We start from the raw sequence: 16,120 nt of genomic DNA on the forward strand, positions 1-16,120 counted from the left end.
CTGATTTAATGAAGATCTGCAGAGGTTCCCAGACTCCTTGATTCTGTCCAGAACCTCTTGGACTCTAAAGAGCCTAAAACTAGAAATCTTCTCCCTGTTTGCAGCGTTGTTGATGAGATGTTCTGTGAGGAGCAGGAACCAGAACCACGTTGGTTTCAGCACCAAGCAGAAAGATCGTTTCCTGTAATAATCGAGAACAAAGAGGATGGGTCTGTGGAGCAGCAGACTCTCTAACTGCTGATCCTCACGATGCGTTCAGGGACCTTCCGGCTCTCCCTGATGCATTCAGGGACCCTGCGGCTCTCCCTGACTCTGCTCCCTCTGGCTTCCTGCAGGGTTCTCCAGGAGTTCTGGGAGAAGCAGGAGCAGCCGGTCGGCGGGGAGCGATGGGACAGAAGGTGCCTGACGCCGGTTCACCGGTCCGGCCTGAACCCGGATGATCCGGAGCGGATCAGCGCCGGCTCGGCTCATTCTAGGTTTGTTCTGTCCAACTGAATGAAAATGTGACTGCTGCTGTTCTTCAAGGGCCAACCAGGAGAACCAGGAGGTCCAGGAGCTCCAGGACCACAGGGACACGGAGGACCGCCGGTACGACACACCTGCTTCCTTCTAGTGGATGATAGCGAGGTGGTTCTGGTTCTGAAGCCTGGGTTCTGTTTCAGGGTCAGGATGGCAGAGACGGTATTGGACCTCCAGGACCTCGAGGTGCAAAGGTAGAGCTGATCCTGGAGACATCAGGAATGTTTCTGCTCTCCTCTGAGTGTCTTCACGTTGATCATCTCGTCTTGTTTGCAGGGAAACCCTGGATTCCCCGGCTATCCGGGTCTGACGGTGAGTTCTGCTGTTCTGATGTTCTGGTGTTCTGATGTTCTGATGTTCTGATGATCTGGTGTTCTGGTGTTCTGATGTTCTGGTTTTCTGACGTTCTGATCTGGTGTTCTGGTGTTCTGATGTTCTGATGTTCTGATGTTCTGATCTGGTGTTCTGATGTTCTGGTGTTCTGATCTGATGTTCTGGTGTTCTGATGTTCTGGTGTTCTGATGTTCTGATGTTCTGGTGTTCTGGTGTTCTGATGTTCTGGTGTTCTGGTGTTCTGGTGTTCTGATGTTCTGGTGTTCTGGTGTTCTGATGTTCTGGTGTTCTGGTGTTCTGACTCTGCTCATGAAGACTTGACTTGACTTTCACTGAGGTCAGAAGATTTTATTCATATGTTTGAATGTAAAGAAATCCAACAGGAGTTTAAATGTTTTATTTCAGAGAAAATACACATATATTTTACAGATAATAGAAAATATGTGGTACATATTAAATATTTCACATTTTCCCGTCACAAGGCAAATTTATCTGTAAGGCACATTTCAGTACAGAGACAACGCAGAGTGCTTTACATGATTAAAATATAGGAAAATAAAACAGAATAAAAGCAAGTAGGAATAAAATGTAGAAAAGAGATAAAACATAAGAAAATAGAAACTAAAAGCAGAGATTAAAATCAGCTGGACTACAAAGTTAAATTAATGATGTTTCAGTAGAACAGTTTAACTAGAGCAGTTAAAATCTTAAACAGATGTTTTTAATCTTGATTTAAAGGAACTCAGGCTTTCATCACTTTTACAGTTTTCTGGGAGTTTGTTCCAGATCAGTGGAGCATAGGAACTAAATGCTGCTTCTCCATGTCTGGTTCTGGTTCTGGTTCTGGTTCTGGTTCTGCAGAGCAGGCTGGAGCCAGAAGATAAACATCTAGACGAGCTGAAGACGACTTTCTGTTTAAGCGTCAGAATAACAAACAAAGAGCATTTCAGTGACTTTGAGCATTAACTAGTTGTTGGTACCAAACGGACCGTTTCAGAACCAACGGTCCTGCTGCTGCTCACAGAGAACGGCCTGAAACAGAGAAATATGCGTCAGCTCTGCGTCACCTAAGGCCAGGTGGAAACGGGACGACGTTTCATCTGATTGGGCAAAAATATTATGGCTGCAAGCAGAGTTCCCAAAGCTATGCTGCGCAGAAAATAAAATCCAAGCTGAGCTGTAAACAAAATAATAATAGACCAAGTTGTTTTATACTATTTTGCAACTCTGGTGAGACGGTGTTCCACAGTCCGCTCTGTGAGCGCAGGTGCTGATGGGAGCGCGCCGCTGATTGGTGGGTGGGGCAGACGGCTTTATAGTTGGGCAGGTTGCGGTGTGCGTCTTTGTTCTGGACTCCGTTAAAGAAAAAATTACCGAGCTATGCTGATTAGAAAGCTGCTGCTCTGAGTAGTTCTTCCTCCCTCTGTCATATTTGGGTTTTCGGTTTCAGAACAGGTGATATCAGCCAGGTAACTAAACTCAGCGTCCAACCAACCATGACTTCAACGCGAGCAGGAGCATAAAAGAAGCCCTGATCAATGGATCGCAGATAACCAGTGGCTTCACCGTGACAACGACAGGAAATAAGCCTTAAAGAGCGCATGAGTGGAATTAGGAAACTTTAATGAAGGCATATGGAGAATATTTAACCACAGGAAATAATGCTGTTGGTGCTGAAAAAGCGAGTTGGCTTGATATGAGAATTATTTGATGGAGAATTAAAGCTGTTTTCTCCCACTTCACTAATTCAACACAAGAGGTGGGAGTGGGGGGGGGCGCATTAATTACAAAAAGCATTGAAAGGACATGGCAGCCAATCATGATGAAGTTTAATCAGGTAAGGTTAAGTTCTAAGTTTTCCTATGTTTAAACATACTCAACTAAATAACTAATTGTATACATTCAACATGTGCAATTAATATTAGGATGGTGGGAGTTATTGAATAATTGAGATGTTCATCTTTTTGCCAGCATTGGTCACACATCTTTCTAAAGATGAGTTGAACTTAATTGTCTTGTAAGTGTTTAATTTGTGCCAACCTCACTTAATATTAATCATACAGGCGATATGCATATTTTCAGCTGAAGTAAAGGTAGTGTTATTTAAGTGGAGAAATGTGCAGTAGCCCTAACAGTGTTGGGGGGGGGGGGGGTGAATGGAAACTAAAATATATGAATAGAACAGTAGAAATGGAAATGCCAAAATTTGACACAGAATTAATTATTGCTCTCATTCTGTAAAGTTCTGTTATTATAGAACACCTTTAAACTATAACTGAGTGCAGCAGTAACATTCCTGACAGCGAGACATCCAGCTGCCTCTGAAAGATTGTCTGCGTCTCCTGTTATTTAAAAGCTGTCATCGTTATATAAAACAAAGAGCAGCACAAAGAAATTTATCAGAACTGAGAACGTTCCCTCATTGTGTTAGAAAAGCGATCTGCAGCTGAGAATATTGAAATAAATCACCTGATGACCCCAAAGTGCTTTACATTGATCAGTCATTCACCCATTCACACCCTGACGGTGGTGAGCTGTGTTAGGAGTCACAGCTGCCCTGGAGCAGACTGACAGAAGAGAGGCTGCACACCACATGCATGAGCTAAATGTCTCTGCAGAAAATGTAAATAATTTAATGGAAATAAGAGTGGAACTCTGAAAGATGTGCACATCTCTCAGTTCTTCCTTAGCAGGACCCTTACTCTGAAATAAAAAATAATCTATACAGCTATACAGCTCTTTTGTCTTTTTCATGTAATCGGGTTAAATCAGTTTTATCTAAAGTAAATAACCTAAAATAAATGATTGCTGTAGTTTGATTCTTTGATTAAACAGCGTAGCTTGATATAACCTCAGGTTTTGGGCAGGTGTGATGGAGCCTCAGTGTGTGATGTTGCTCACGCTTAGGGAGTCTGTGTTTGCTCAGACACGTGGAACATCAGGGGGAACATTGCTGCAGGTCAGAACCCAATCAGTAGAAATGCTGCAGAGCGAGGAGGCTGAAGCTCTGCGCTGGCAGGAACCAGGACTTTAGATCCTGCAAAGTGACGCTCAGACAGCTTCTTCTACAAAGCGGGGGTGAACCAGATTTAGTTTGGACCGTTTTACCAGAGCGGAGCTGAAAGAGCAGCGAGGCTGCAGGAAATTCACCTTCAGCTGTTAGCAGCTCCAGCTGGCTGCTGGCCATTTAGGTGATCTGTGTTTGGATGGAAAGCTCTCCTTGTTTAGCTTCAGTTTAATTCCTGCAGCAGCTGCTCTCTGAAGTTTCTGTCAGGACGATAAGATCCACTCACAGCCTACTGCTGTTTGCTCGGCCATCAAACCTTTATTTACTGCTCAGAGATGCTCTGGGTTCACGGAGCCGACCGCCTCGCCATAATGTTTGGGAACGCTGACAAACAGACGGCTTTCCCTCCGCAGGGGGAAGACGGGCTGCAGGGACCTGCAGGAGAACCCGGACGCAAAGGGAACCGAGGGCGAGCGGTGAGTCCCGTCCCATCAGGACCTCAGAATGACAGCTTTCCCCCGCAGAGACGTCTGACATGTCTGTGCTTGGACTGATGCAGGGGAACTCAGGCCTGGCTGGAGAATCCGGAGCGCCCGGAGAACCGGGATACCCAGGACACAAGGTGAGTGAGGGGGTTAAGTTTAGAGGCAGCAGACCCTTAGGGTGGAGTAAAGTCCACCCCTGTTCTTAAAAATGAAGGTCCAGCTGGGCTGGGCTTCAATTTCCAACCAAAGGCCTCAGAAACCTTCAAATAATCTCCCGCAGACACGGATGTTGGACCTTTGTGAGCCATTATTATAAAGCTTAATGTGTTATAAGTAGTGTAGGGCTGATGCCGATACCGTCTGTTTGAACTTAAAGTGTGTATATATGAAAAACTGCATACTAATTAGGGCAGTAGAACTTTTTATTGCCTATCTGTAATGGGTAACAATAGTTGAATAAACTTTTGGCTCTCAAAGGCCAGAATTCAATTCAATTCAATTCAATTCAATTTTATTTATATAGCGCCAAATCATGAAACATGTCATCTCAAGGCACTTTACAAAGTCAAGTTCAATCATATTATACAGATTGGGTCAGATTATACAGATTGGTCAAAATGTCCTATATAAGGAAACCAGTTGATTGCATCAAAGTCCCGACAAGCAGCATTCACTCCTGGAGAACCGTAGAGCCACAGGAAGAGTCATCTGCATTGTACATGGCTTTGCTGCAATCCCTCATACTGAGCAAGCATGAAGCGACAGTGGGAAGAAAAACCACCCATTAACGGGGAAAAAAACCTCCGGCAGAACCGGGCTCAGTATGAACGGTCATCTGCCTCGACCGACTGGGGTTACAGAAGACAGAACAGAGACACAACAAGAGAGACAAAAAAGCACAGAAGCACACATTGATCTAGTAATCTGTTCTACATTAGATGGTAGTAGCGGGTGATCTGTCTTCTCTGGATGATGTCACAGTTAACAGAACGCCAGACCAGGTGTACCTACTATGAAGAGAAAAGAGAGAGAACAGAAAGTTAAAGCAGAAATGACAACACATAATGCATAATTGAAGAACAGTAGAACTCAATGTAGTGAGAAAATTAGATCCTGATATACTCCAGTAACCTAAGTCTATAGCAGTAAAACTATAAAGGTAGCTGAGAGTAACATGAGTCACTAGTTATAATTTTTGTCAAAAAGAAAAGTTTTAAGCCTAGTCTTAAAAGTAGACGGGGTGTCTGCCTCACGGACCAAAACTGGGAGTTGGTTCCACAGGAGAGGAGCCTGATAGCTAAAGGATCTGCCTCCCATTCTACTTTTAGAGACTCTAGGAACCACCAGCAGACCTGCAGTCTGAGAGCGAAGTGCTCTGTTAGGAACATACGGGGTAATCAGAGCTCTGATATATGATGGAGCTTGATTATTAAGGGCTTTATACGTTAGAAGAAGAATTTTAAATTCTATTCTTGATTTAACAGGAAGCCAATGAAGGGAAGCTAAAATAGGAGAAATATGATCCCTCTTGTTGATTTTCATCAGAACTCTTGCTGCAGCATTTTGGATCAGCTGAAGGCTTTGAACTGCATTTTGTGGAATTCCTGATAGTAAAGAATTACAATAGTCCAGCCTTGAAGTAACAAATGCATGGACCAGTTTTTCAGCATCACTCCTGGACAGAATGTTTCTAATTTTGGCGATATTCCGGAGGTGAAAAAAGGAAACTCTGGAAACCTGTTTAATATGGGATTTAAATGACATGTCTTGGTCAAAAATAACACCAAGATTTTTTACTTTATTACCAGAGGCCAGGTTAATGCCACCCAGATTAAGTGATTGGTTAAGAAGTTTATTTTTTGAGGACTCTGGCCCAAAGATTAAAACTTCGGTCTTGTCAGAATTTAGATGCAGGAAATTTAAAGTCATCCAGCTTTTGATGTCATCAAGACATGACTGCAGTCGAAGTAATTGATTGGATTCATCAGGATTTATGGATAAATAAAGCTGAGTATCATCAGCATAACAGTGGAAATTAATCCCATGCTGTCTGATAATTTTGCCTATCGGAAGCATATATATAGTAAAGAGAATTGGTCCAAGGACTGAACCCTGTGGTACTCCACAGGTGACCCTAGAGTTTGAGGAAGATTTATTATTAACATGAACAAATTGGAATCTGTCTGACAGATCAGATTTAAACCAGCCTAATGCTTTTCCCTTAATCCCTACAGTATGTTCAAGTCTTTGTAGGAGAATATTGTGATCAACTGTATCAAACGCAGCACTGAGATCTAACAGGACAAGTATAGACACAAGTCCATTATCTGAGGCCATGAGAATATCATTAGTGACCTTCACCAGAGCTGTTTCACATTGGTGAAAATCATAACATGTATAATATTAGTGCGACAGTAAGACAGTAAAATGACATTAATAATTGAATAATCTCTTTTAAACCCTGAGTTTTGGCTCTCAAAGGCCATAATAGTGCAACTTTCATGAACTTCTATAACATGTATAATAGTAGTCAGGAGAGAGAAGGCTGCGTTTAAGTGACATACAAACATCAGAATGGTATCGGTGCCTATTTGTTGGTACTCGCTGATGCTGATGCCACCATATTAGTGCTGGATCAGAACCCCGGCCCATACTGGTATCAGTATCGGTGTTTTCCATCCCTGACTGACGCTCAGAGTCTGGAACTGAGTAGATTGCAGCAGTAAAGCTGCAGTCGTAGCTTCAGAAAGGTGATGTCCTGTAACTCGTGATTCTCTCTGCAGGGTCCCAGAGGTTCGCCTGGATTCAGATCTATGACTGTAAGTCCACCTGAGAAATGTCTTCACCTGTCTCTGTCCAAAGCTGCAGACCGTTTTACAGCCGTTGTCTCTTCTGCCAGGAGTGTCAGCTGGTCGCCTACGTCAGAGACAACTGTGGTAGGTTCAGCGCCGCCATCAGGACATGAAAGCTGCAGCTCGTCTCTCATGCATGTCCTCTCTCCTCACAGCTTGTTCCTTGGGTACGTATCTCCAGAACATCTGCAGAGGAGGACGAGCTGTGACTGCTGGCTGACCAGCCCCCCCCCCCTCCGTTTATTCACTGATACCCACACCTGGGAGTCTTTGGGTTCACACCTGCTCATCTCCACCTGTTCAGAGTTTTCTGTTAATGAAACATCCCACGTTAAAAACCACAGCATCAGCGTTTAGACACCATCAGACAAACTGGGCCTGCTGGACTTTTCCAAGTTGGCTACAGGAGAGCAGGCTAAAGGATGAGAGTAGAATAAGATGTAGAAAACTGCTGAATGGTGATAAACGTGCTTCAGTCTTAAAGAAATGAACCCTGGCTGAAGAAATGCCTTCATAATTAACATTTTCTTCAGTATCTGCTAAACTCGGGTTCTTCTTCGCTGGTTTTTAGGTCACTCGGCGTGTCCAGCCTATCCCACGGAGCTGGTCTTTGGTCTGGACATGTCTGACGGCGTGACGCCGGCCGGCTTCGAGCGGCAGCGCTCCGCCCTCCTGTCTCTGCTGGAGGACATCAGCGTCGCAGAGAGCAACTGTCCCAGAGGCGCCCGCGTGGCGGTGGTGGGATTCAGCGCCCACCCCAAATACCTGATCCGCTTCCAGGACTACCGGCAGAAGGCCCAGCTGAAGGAGGCGGTGCAGAACATCGCCTTGGAGAGGACGTCCAACAAGCCGCACCTGGGCGCCTCCATGCGCTTCGTTGGTCACAACGTCTTCAAGCGTGTGCGGTCTGGAACAATGCTGAGGAAGGTTGCTGTTTTCTTTACCGCCGGCCGTTCAGAGGACGTTAGCGACATTGTGACCGCTGTAATGGAATACCGAGCCCTGAACATCATCCCAGCCGTTATTTCATTAGCCAGAGCTCCTGAGATCCGTGGTGCCGTGGAGGTAAGTCTCAGCACTCAAACTGTTTCTGTGCCGGATCAGATCTGGTTCCTCTGAGGTTCCACAGGCTCCTAAACCCGAGTCCCAATAATCTGCTCACATTCACACATGTAACTGTATGTTTTTGTTCACAGCAGAAACTTTACAGCTAGGTGATGTTATCCTTTAGCAGAGGACGTGATTTTGTTTGCAGACGATATGATGCTGTGCTGCTATGCCCCCCCCCCCCCCCCAGAGCTCTGACAGACGCTGTTTACTCACAGGTTGATGACTCCGGTAACTCCATCTTCACGCTGCTGACGAGGAAGGAGAACCTGGCTACTGACCTGAGGAAGATCAAGAACTGTGCAATCTGTTACGGTAAAAATCACACCAGAAAGCTCAATGACCCGGAACATCTCAGAACCTCATGTCTTTACAAGACTAGACCAACAGTGAGTGAGCAAACAGTCAGGGTCTCTGAAAGACCTGATGAAGGCCTTTAAGGTCTGGGTCAGGACTTTTATTGTCTCCATGGTAAAGTTGAAAGCTTCTCTGATTCATCGCGTATGTGAACACCGCCTGATTGGATCCAGCTTCCACGTCAATCCAAGTTGTCTCTGCGTTTTGTCCAGACCCCTGCAGGCCTTCAGAGGAGTGCTCCTTCATCCGGGACCCGGCGCCGCCGCAGCAGGCGGACCTGGACCTGGTGATGGTTCTGGACGGCTCCAGGGAGATGCGGGCGGATGAATACGCCGGCGCCAAGCAGCTGCTGGGTTCTGTGGTGGAGCAGCTGGCCGTAAGCCCTCAGCCCCGCAGACCTGGAAGCCAGGCCCGAGTGGCCGTGGTCCAGCAGAGCGAAGCTCAGGCCGCTAAGGTGGAGTTCAACCTGCAGGCCTACCAGAACCAGGACCAGATGAAGAACCACCTGCTGGACAGGACGCGGCAGCAGAGCGGCTCCTCGCTTCTGGGACGAACGCTGGACTACGCCCTGCAGGAGGTGCTGCTGAAGGCCGGCCAGCCGCGCAGCAGGAGGGCTCTGCTGACCGTGGTGGCCACCCAGACGGCCTACGGCGACCGGGCCAAGCTGCGCTACGTGGCCCTGAAGGCCAGGTGTGAAGGCGTGGCCGTGTTCGTGGTGGCGGTGGGCGATCGCTACAATCAGACGCAGGTGGAGGAGCTGGCCGGTCTACCTGTCCATCAGCACCTGATCCACGTCCGCCAGCTGAAGGCCGAGGAGCAGGGCTACGTTCAGCGCTTCTTCAGAGTCTTCCTCTCCGTCCTCAACAGTAAGGTCATCCGATGCAGACACTAAATCTACAGGTTGATCAAATCTGGACACTGGGACTTCCTCCCTAGTCAGCGGTTATTAATGTCGATGCATGATGAGTTTCTCATGAATGTGTTCCAGAGGGAATAAACTCGTATCCTCCCGCTGACCTGAAGGAGAGCTGTGCAGGGCTGGTTGGTCAGGAACAAGGACAGATCTCCTTCACAGAGTAAGAATAAAAACATCCGTTTAGGTTCATTAAAACCAGGGGCAGCAGGTCCTCTGTTTACAGGTGACAATATATCAGCTGGTTTTATTAGAACTAACTTACCTGTAGTCAGAAATCCTGATCCACATTACTCCAAACCGTCTGAAGGTCAGGATTTGCTACGGATTTTCACTTTTCACCACTTTAGACCAGGAAGCAGTGGTACGTTCAGACTTAAAGTGAGATTCGTCTCTAAACAGCAAACCCAGATAGCCCCTAACAATTTAATATAACATAACTGGGATTCACACAGAGCCTGTAACTTAGCCTAATAATCCCGTGACCCCTGGCTACAGGTCCAGGCCCACCAGACAGGAACCAAACAAAAACAACCCAATGTGCTCCTAGTGATCGTTCAGAAACATTTAATAACTGTCACATAATGTTTGAACGCCCCTTATTGCCTCGTAGTCAGCCTGGTTTGTCTGTCATGATGTTGCTGCTGTCTGCAGGGTGCTGGCTGATGGCGGGCAGACCTATGTGGAGGAGTTTCTGGAGCAGACAGGTGGTCAGACTCAGACCGACCTGCTGGACATCATCCAGAGTCCGGCCAGAGGAGACGTTCGGACGTCGGCGCTGGGAACGGATGTGAACGGTAGCCGACACTCAGTCCAGTCCAAACAGCTTCATTCAGACACGGGGAGGTCAGAGGCCTGCAGCTCATCAGCTCTGTGATTCATCACTGCTGCTGCTTCTTTCTGGGTTCACTTAGCGCGTGTTGTCGTCTCTGGTGTTCAGCTGCATGTGTTCTCTGTTAAGCTGCAGTCTGTGAGAGTCTGGCTCAGTGAATGAGAGTCCGGCTCAGTGAATGTGAGTCTGGTTCAGTTAATGAGAGTCCGGCTCAGTGAATGTGAGTCTGGCTCAGTAAATGTGAGAGTCCAACTCAGTAAATGTGAGTCTGGCTCAGTAAACGTGAGTCTGGCTCAGTAAACGTTAATCTGACTCAGTGAATGTGAGTCTGGCTCAGTAAATGTGAGAGTCCAACTCAGTAAATGTGAGTCTGGCTCAGTAAACGTGAGTCTGGCTCAGTAAACGTTAATCTGACTCAGTGAATGTGAGTCTGGCTCAGTAAATGTGAGTCTGGCTCAGTAAATGTGAGTCTGGCTCAGTAAACGTGAGTCTGGCTCAGTAAACGTTAATCTGACTCAGTGAATGTGAGTCTGGCTCAGTAAATGTGAGTCTGGCTCAGTGAATGTGAGTCTGGCTCAGTAAATGTGAGTCTGGCTCAGTAAATGTGAGTCTGACTCAGTGAATGAGAGTCTGGCTCAGTAAATGTGAGTCCGGCTCAGTAAATGTGAGTCTGGCTCAGTAAACGTGAGTCTGGCTCAGTAAACGTGAGTCTGGCTCAGTGAATGTGAGTCTGGCTCAGTAAATGTGAGTCTGGCTCAGTGAACGTGAGTCTGGCTCAGTAAACGTGAGTCTGGCTCAGTAAACGTTAATCTGACTCAGTGAATGTGAGTCTGGCTCAGTAAATGTGAGTCTGACTCAGTAAACGTGAGTCTGGCTCAGTAAATGTGAGTCTGACTCAGCAAATGTGAATCCGACTCAGTGAATGTGAGTCTGGCTCAGTAAACGTGAGTCTGGCTCAGTAAACGTGAGTCTGGCTCAGTAAACGTGAGTCTGGCTCAGTAAATGTGAGTCTGACTCAGTAAATGTGAATCCGACTCAGTGAATGTGAGTCTGGCTCAGTAAACGTGAGTCTGGCTCAGTAAACGTTAATCTGACTCAGTGAATGTGAGTCTGGCTCAGTAAATGTGAGTCTGACTCAGTAAACGTGAGTCTGGCTCAGTAAATGTGAGTCTGACTCAGTAAATGTGAATCCGACTCAGTGAATGTGAGTCTGGCTCAGTGAACGTGAGTCCGGCTCAGTAAACGTGAGTCTGGCTCAGTGAACGTGAGTCCGGCTCAGTAAACGTGAGTCTGGCTCAGTGAATGTGAGTCTGGCTCAGTGAATGTGAGTCTGGCTCAGTGAATGTGAGTCTGACTCAGTAAATGTGAATCCGACTCAGTAAATGTGAGTCTGGCTCAGTAAATGTGAGTCCGGCTCAGTAAACGTGAGTCTGGCTCAGTGAACGTGAGTCCGGCTCAGTAAACGTGAGTCTGGCTCAGTGAATGTGAGTCTGGCTCAGTGAATGTGAGTCTGGCTCAGTGAATGTGAGTCTGACTCAGTAAATGTGAGTCTGGCTCAGTAAATGTGAGTCTGGCTCAGTAAATGTGAGTCCGGCTCAGTGAATGTGAGTCCGACTCAGTGAATGTGAGTCTGACTCAGTGAATGTGAGGCTGACTCAGTGAATGTGAGTCTGACTCAGTGAATGTGAGTCTGGCTCAGTGAATGTGAGTCTGGCTCAGTGAATGTGAGTCCGGCTCAGTAAACGTGAGTCTGGCTCAGTGAACGTGAGTCTGGCTCAGTAAACGTGAGTCTGGCTCAGTGAATGTGAGTCTGGCTCAGTGAATGTGAGTCCGGCTCAGTAAACGTGAGTCTGGCTCAGTGAACGTGAGTCCGGCTCAGTAAACGTGAGTCTGGCTCAGTTAATGAGAGTCTGGCTCAGTAAACGTGAGTCTGACTCAGTGAATGTGAGTCTGACTCAGTGAACGAGAGTCTGGCTCAGTGAACGTGAATCTGGCTCAGTGAATGTGAGTCTGGCTCAGTAAATGTGAGTCCGGCTCAGTAAATGTGAGTAAATGTGTGCTCTGCTTGCAGCCCGCTGTCAGCTGGATCTTGATAACGGTTTCCGGTGTACCGACTATGTCCAGGTGTGGTTCTTTGACAAAACCATGGCTGCATGCTCCCCGTTCTGGTACGGCGGCTGTGGCGGCAACGCCAACCGCTTTAGCACGGAGCGCGAGTGTTTCCAGGCGTGTGGCGTCCAGAGTAAGTCTGACCGTCAGCGACTCGCTCCACTGATCTTTAACGTGTGCGTAACCCTGTGTGCACGGCCTGCTGCAGCAGTCCCACAGCAGAAGGGACCGGTTTCTGTTCTCTGGCCGACTTATAGACCAGAATATCAGTGATATGTTCCTCGGAGGTTTCATTAGATTTTACAGTTAAAGCGACATTCCTGTTTAGAGTCGTATTCTTCACCCTAACTTCTGGAGTCCTCTCCTGAGCCATGCTGCTCCGGTCTTCTTGGTCCAGCTGGTTGGCTTCTGTTTCTCCACCTGCTTTCTGAGGACCTACCACCAGATCCCAGCGAGGTGCAGATCTCAGCAGTTTTCTGACCGCAGGTCCAAAATGTTCTCTCATAGATGAGAGCTTACAGAGGATGGTAAGATGAGGGGCAGAAGCAGCTGAGAAGAACAATACGACAGGAACCATGCTGCAATATTTCCTCCTTCCTGCTTCCACAAACACGTCTGCATGAAGCTCAGGTCGCCATGACTCCTCTGGGTGTCTGCACAGCTCAGATGTTGCTCCTCAGTCTGTAGATACATTTACTGCTGTGTTCAGGAGATCTGACCATCAGCAGCTGTTTTGTCTCACAGATCCCAACGCGAGGCTGCAGATGGAGATCCCGGTCTCCTCTGAAGGTAATCTTCTCCTTTCTGGTTTCTCCCGTCTCAGAACGCTGTTCATGTGCACGCCTAATATCAGTCACTTCCCACAGGCTCCGTTTAACCTGTCCAGGCGGTTTACCACCATAAACTTCAGAGTTTAGCCTAAACATTTATTCTAATACGGCAGAGAAATGATCACAAGGTCACAAGGTCCTGCCAGAGGGCAGGAGCCTGACTCAAAGCCACAGGCTCTATTTCTAAGCTCAGACACTCCCTAATTAAACCGATATCTAATTAAACTAGCTTTAACCTTTAGCAACAGATTACTGAGTTTAACTTTAACAGAAGCCACCTAGTTTCTGTTTCTGTCTGGAAACAGCAGAAGCTCCAGGTCCTCCTGATGGATGCTGAGAGGTTCTGAGCTTCAGACTGGTTAAGAGTGATGGGTCCTCCATGGAGCCGTCTCCAGATCTTCAGTTATCTCTGCATGTTCCCAGACGTCAGCCTCTAACTGTGGTTCTCTCCATGCAGACCCCTGCCTCCTCCCCCAGGACCCGGGCCGCTGCGTGGACTACACCGTCATGTGGTTCTTTGACATGGTCCAGAGAGAGTGCGCACGCTTCTGGTACGGCAGCTGCGGGGGGAACGCCAACCGCTTCAGGACCAAGGAGGAGTGCGAGAAGATGTGTGTGAGGCAGACATGATGAGGAGGATGAAGGTGACGGCTGGAGCGGAGGCCGCAGGACTTCACGGCACCAGCAGGAGGCGTCTTCTTCTTCTTCAACACGGACTATGGAGCCCCTGAAGGGTCACACTGAGGAGGTCTTCTCCAGGGTTTCCAACAAAAGTTCCCTCTGATCTGTTCAAAGAACCCGTTTTGTCTGTGAAGACCTTTGTTCACCAGATCTGCATTCATCTGTTGGTCCTTCACACCCAGATCATCATTACATTCCCAACGTTCTCAGGCAGCGAGGACTCTGCAGCGGTACGGAGCATTTCAGAGCTGCTAGACGAGCCCAGAGTGTCCGGCTGGATCTCAGGAGGTCTGAGGTCCAGCCTTCAGAAGCAGGAGGAGCTTCCTGAGAACATCAGCCCTTCATCTGGGATGCAGAAGCACCATCTCCAAAAAGCAGAGCATCATCAAAGACCAAACTGAGCATGAAGACAGAGGTGGTGAGCAAAGGTCCTGTAGAGAAGGTCTGGGTCCAGAGTCCAGATCCTGTTCAGCTTCAGCAGAACTTTCCCATCATTCTGGACTCTGACTGGACCAGAGAAATGTTCTGCTGTCAGGTTCTCCTGCAGCTTCCATTCAGCTGGACTCAGAACCTACAATCGGATCTTTGCTGCGACCGGGCGGTTCTGTAAAGGTTCTGGGAACTTTGGTTGGAAAATGCTCCTCGGTTTGGAAACGGCAAACTCGGTGTGACCCTTCAGGGCCGCCGTAGGACTCCTGTAGGCCCGTCACCAGACTGAGCAGGTGCTACTTTAATGGACCCGAGGATCATCTGGTCACATTTTAATGTTTAGAGGGAATCAAAGGTCCGTTTTCTTCTTCATGGATCATTAAGGTGGTTGAGGGAGAACAACAGCGCCCCCTTCAGTCCCGTCCCTGACAGCACTGGTGTGAAAGCAGTGCTGTCAGGGACGGAGATCTCTGACCTTCTCTAGATGGTCCAGAGTTCTGGTTCCTCCCTGGTTCTGCCCTCAGCCCAGCCTGCAGGGTTTCTGCAGCGTTTAGCTCTGATGGAAGGAGGCCGATTGGGTTTCTGTGTCGATGCAGCCATAATTATTCTGCAGGTTTCATTTTAAAGCTCCTGCTGTTTCATAAAGTCATGCAGCAATGGTCCCAAGGCCCGGAGAAGACAACAGCTCTGAGCTTCCCGTTGCACGGACTCAGGCAGCAGGCCTGGGTTTATAGCTCCCAGCCTGATCACCGTGTCCTAAAACCTGTCGCCCAGTGAAATAATGTCCAAACATTCTGGCTGGTTCTGATACCAGAACCAGAACCTGAACATGTGTAATGTACTGCTGCAGAAACTGAATAAAACCATTAGAACGGGTGTTCTGGTGCGTCTGATGCTTCCTCCCCTCAGGTCTGCTTCATCCAGCTGACTCCATCAGATGTTCCTCACATCTTCATCAGATGTTCCTCACGTCTTCATCAGATGTTCCTCACATCTTCATCAGATGTTCCTCACGTCTTCATTAGATGTTCCTCACATCTTCATCAGATGTTCCTCACGTCTTCATTAGATGTTCCTCACATCTTCATCAGATGTTCCTCACATCTTCATCAGATGTTCCTCACGTCTCCATCAGATGTTCCTCACATCTTCATCAGATGTTCCTCTTCTCTCAGGGAAACAGCAGCTGCTCCTCCTAAGTTCTGGAAGCGGTTCTGGATTCATCAGGACCGAGCTCACATGAATAGATCCGGTTCCTCCTGCTGCTGATCATCACTTTTATTCTAAAGCACATTTTAAAAACCGCAGGAGAGATAAAAGTGCTGCGCATTAAGACAAGAACAGGTTAAGAAAATAAGTTAAAAGCTTAAAAAGGAGTATTTTTATCATCCATACCAGACAAGATCAGTGTGTTAAAGTGTCTTTAATTTAAAAACAGGAAAAGAGTCTATCTGATACTGAAGGCTCAATTATTGTAGAACTTGGCAGCAGCAGCAAATGTTAGTGAGGGGCTTTAATAATAAAGCTTCAGCCTAACTTTAGGGACCGCCAGCATGCGCTGATCTAAGACCAACATGGCGGAGCGAGGTTGTTCAAACGTTAAAACCAAATAAAGCTTAACATGAACTCTGTAGGGCCTACAGGTCATGATGGCTGACGTGCTTTT

General features: G+C 47.4%; 1 protein-coding gene across 1 annotated transcript in view; it reads left to right on the forward strand.

The window, feature by feature from the left end:
* Positions 1-15,330, forward strand: part of col6a4a (collagen, type VI, alpha 4a) — a 51,954-nt gene extending 36,624 nt beyond the window's left edge. The window contains exons 26-42 of the mRNA XM_036135605.1: positions 336-398; positions 526-588; positions 663-713; positions 796-831; positions 4,273-4,335; positions 4,419-4,481; positions 7,128-7,163; positions 7,244-7,280; positions 7,352-7,363; positions 7,768-8,261; positions 8,522-8,618; positions 8,873-9,526; positions 9,649-9,736; positions 10,228-10,419; positions 12,530-12,647; positions 13,243-13,303; positions 13,802-15,330. Coding sequence (XP_035991498.1) covers positions 336-398; positions 526-588; positions 663-713; positions 796-831; positions 4,273-4,335; positions 4,419-4,481; positions 7,128-7,163; positions 7,244-7,280; positions 7,352-7,363; positions 7,768-8,261; positions 8,522-8,618; positions 8,873-9,526; positions 9,649-9,736; positions 10,228-10,419; positions 12,530-12,647; positions 13,243-13,303; positions 13,802-13,974 — 2,301 coding nt within the window. The 3' untranslated portion in view covers positions 13,975-15,330. The remainder of the gene's footprint in view (positions 1-335; positions 399-525; positions 589-662; positions 714-795; positions 832-4,272; positions 4,336-4,418; positions 4,482-7,127; positions 7,164-7,243; positions 7,281-7,351; positions 7,364-7,767; positions 8,262-8,521; positions 8,619-8,872; positions 9,527-9,648; positions 9,737-10,227; positions 10,420-12,529; positions 12,648-13,242; positions 13,304-13,801) is intronic.
* Positions 15,331-16,120: the final 790 nt, after the last annotated feature.

This window comes from Fundulus heteroclitus, chromosome 3 (genome assembly GCF_011125445.2).
Source record: "Fundulus heteroclitus isolate FHET01 chromosome 3, MU-UCD_Fhet_4.1, whole genome shotgun sequence".
NCBI lineage: Eukaryota > Metazoa > Chordata > Actinopteri > Cyprinodontiformes > Fundulidae > Fundulus > Fundulus heteroclitus.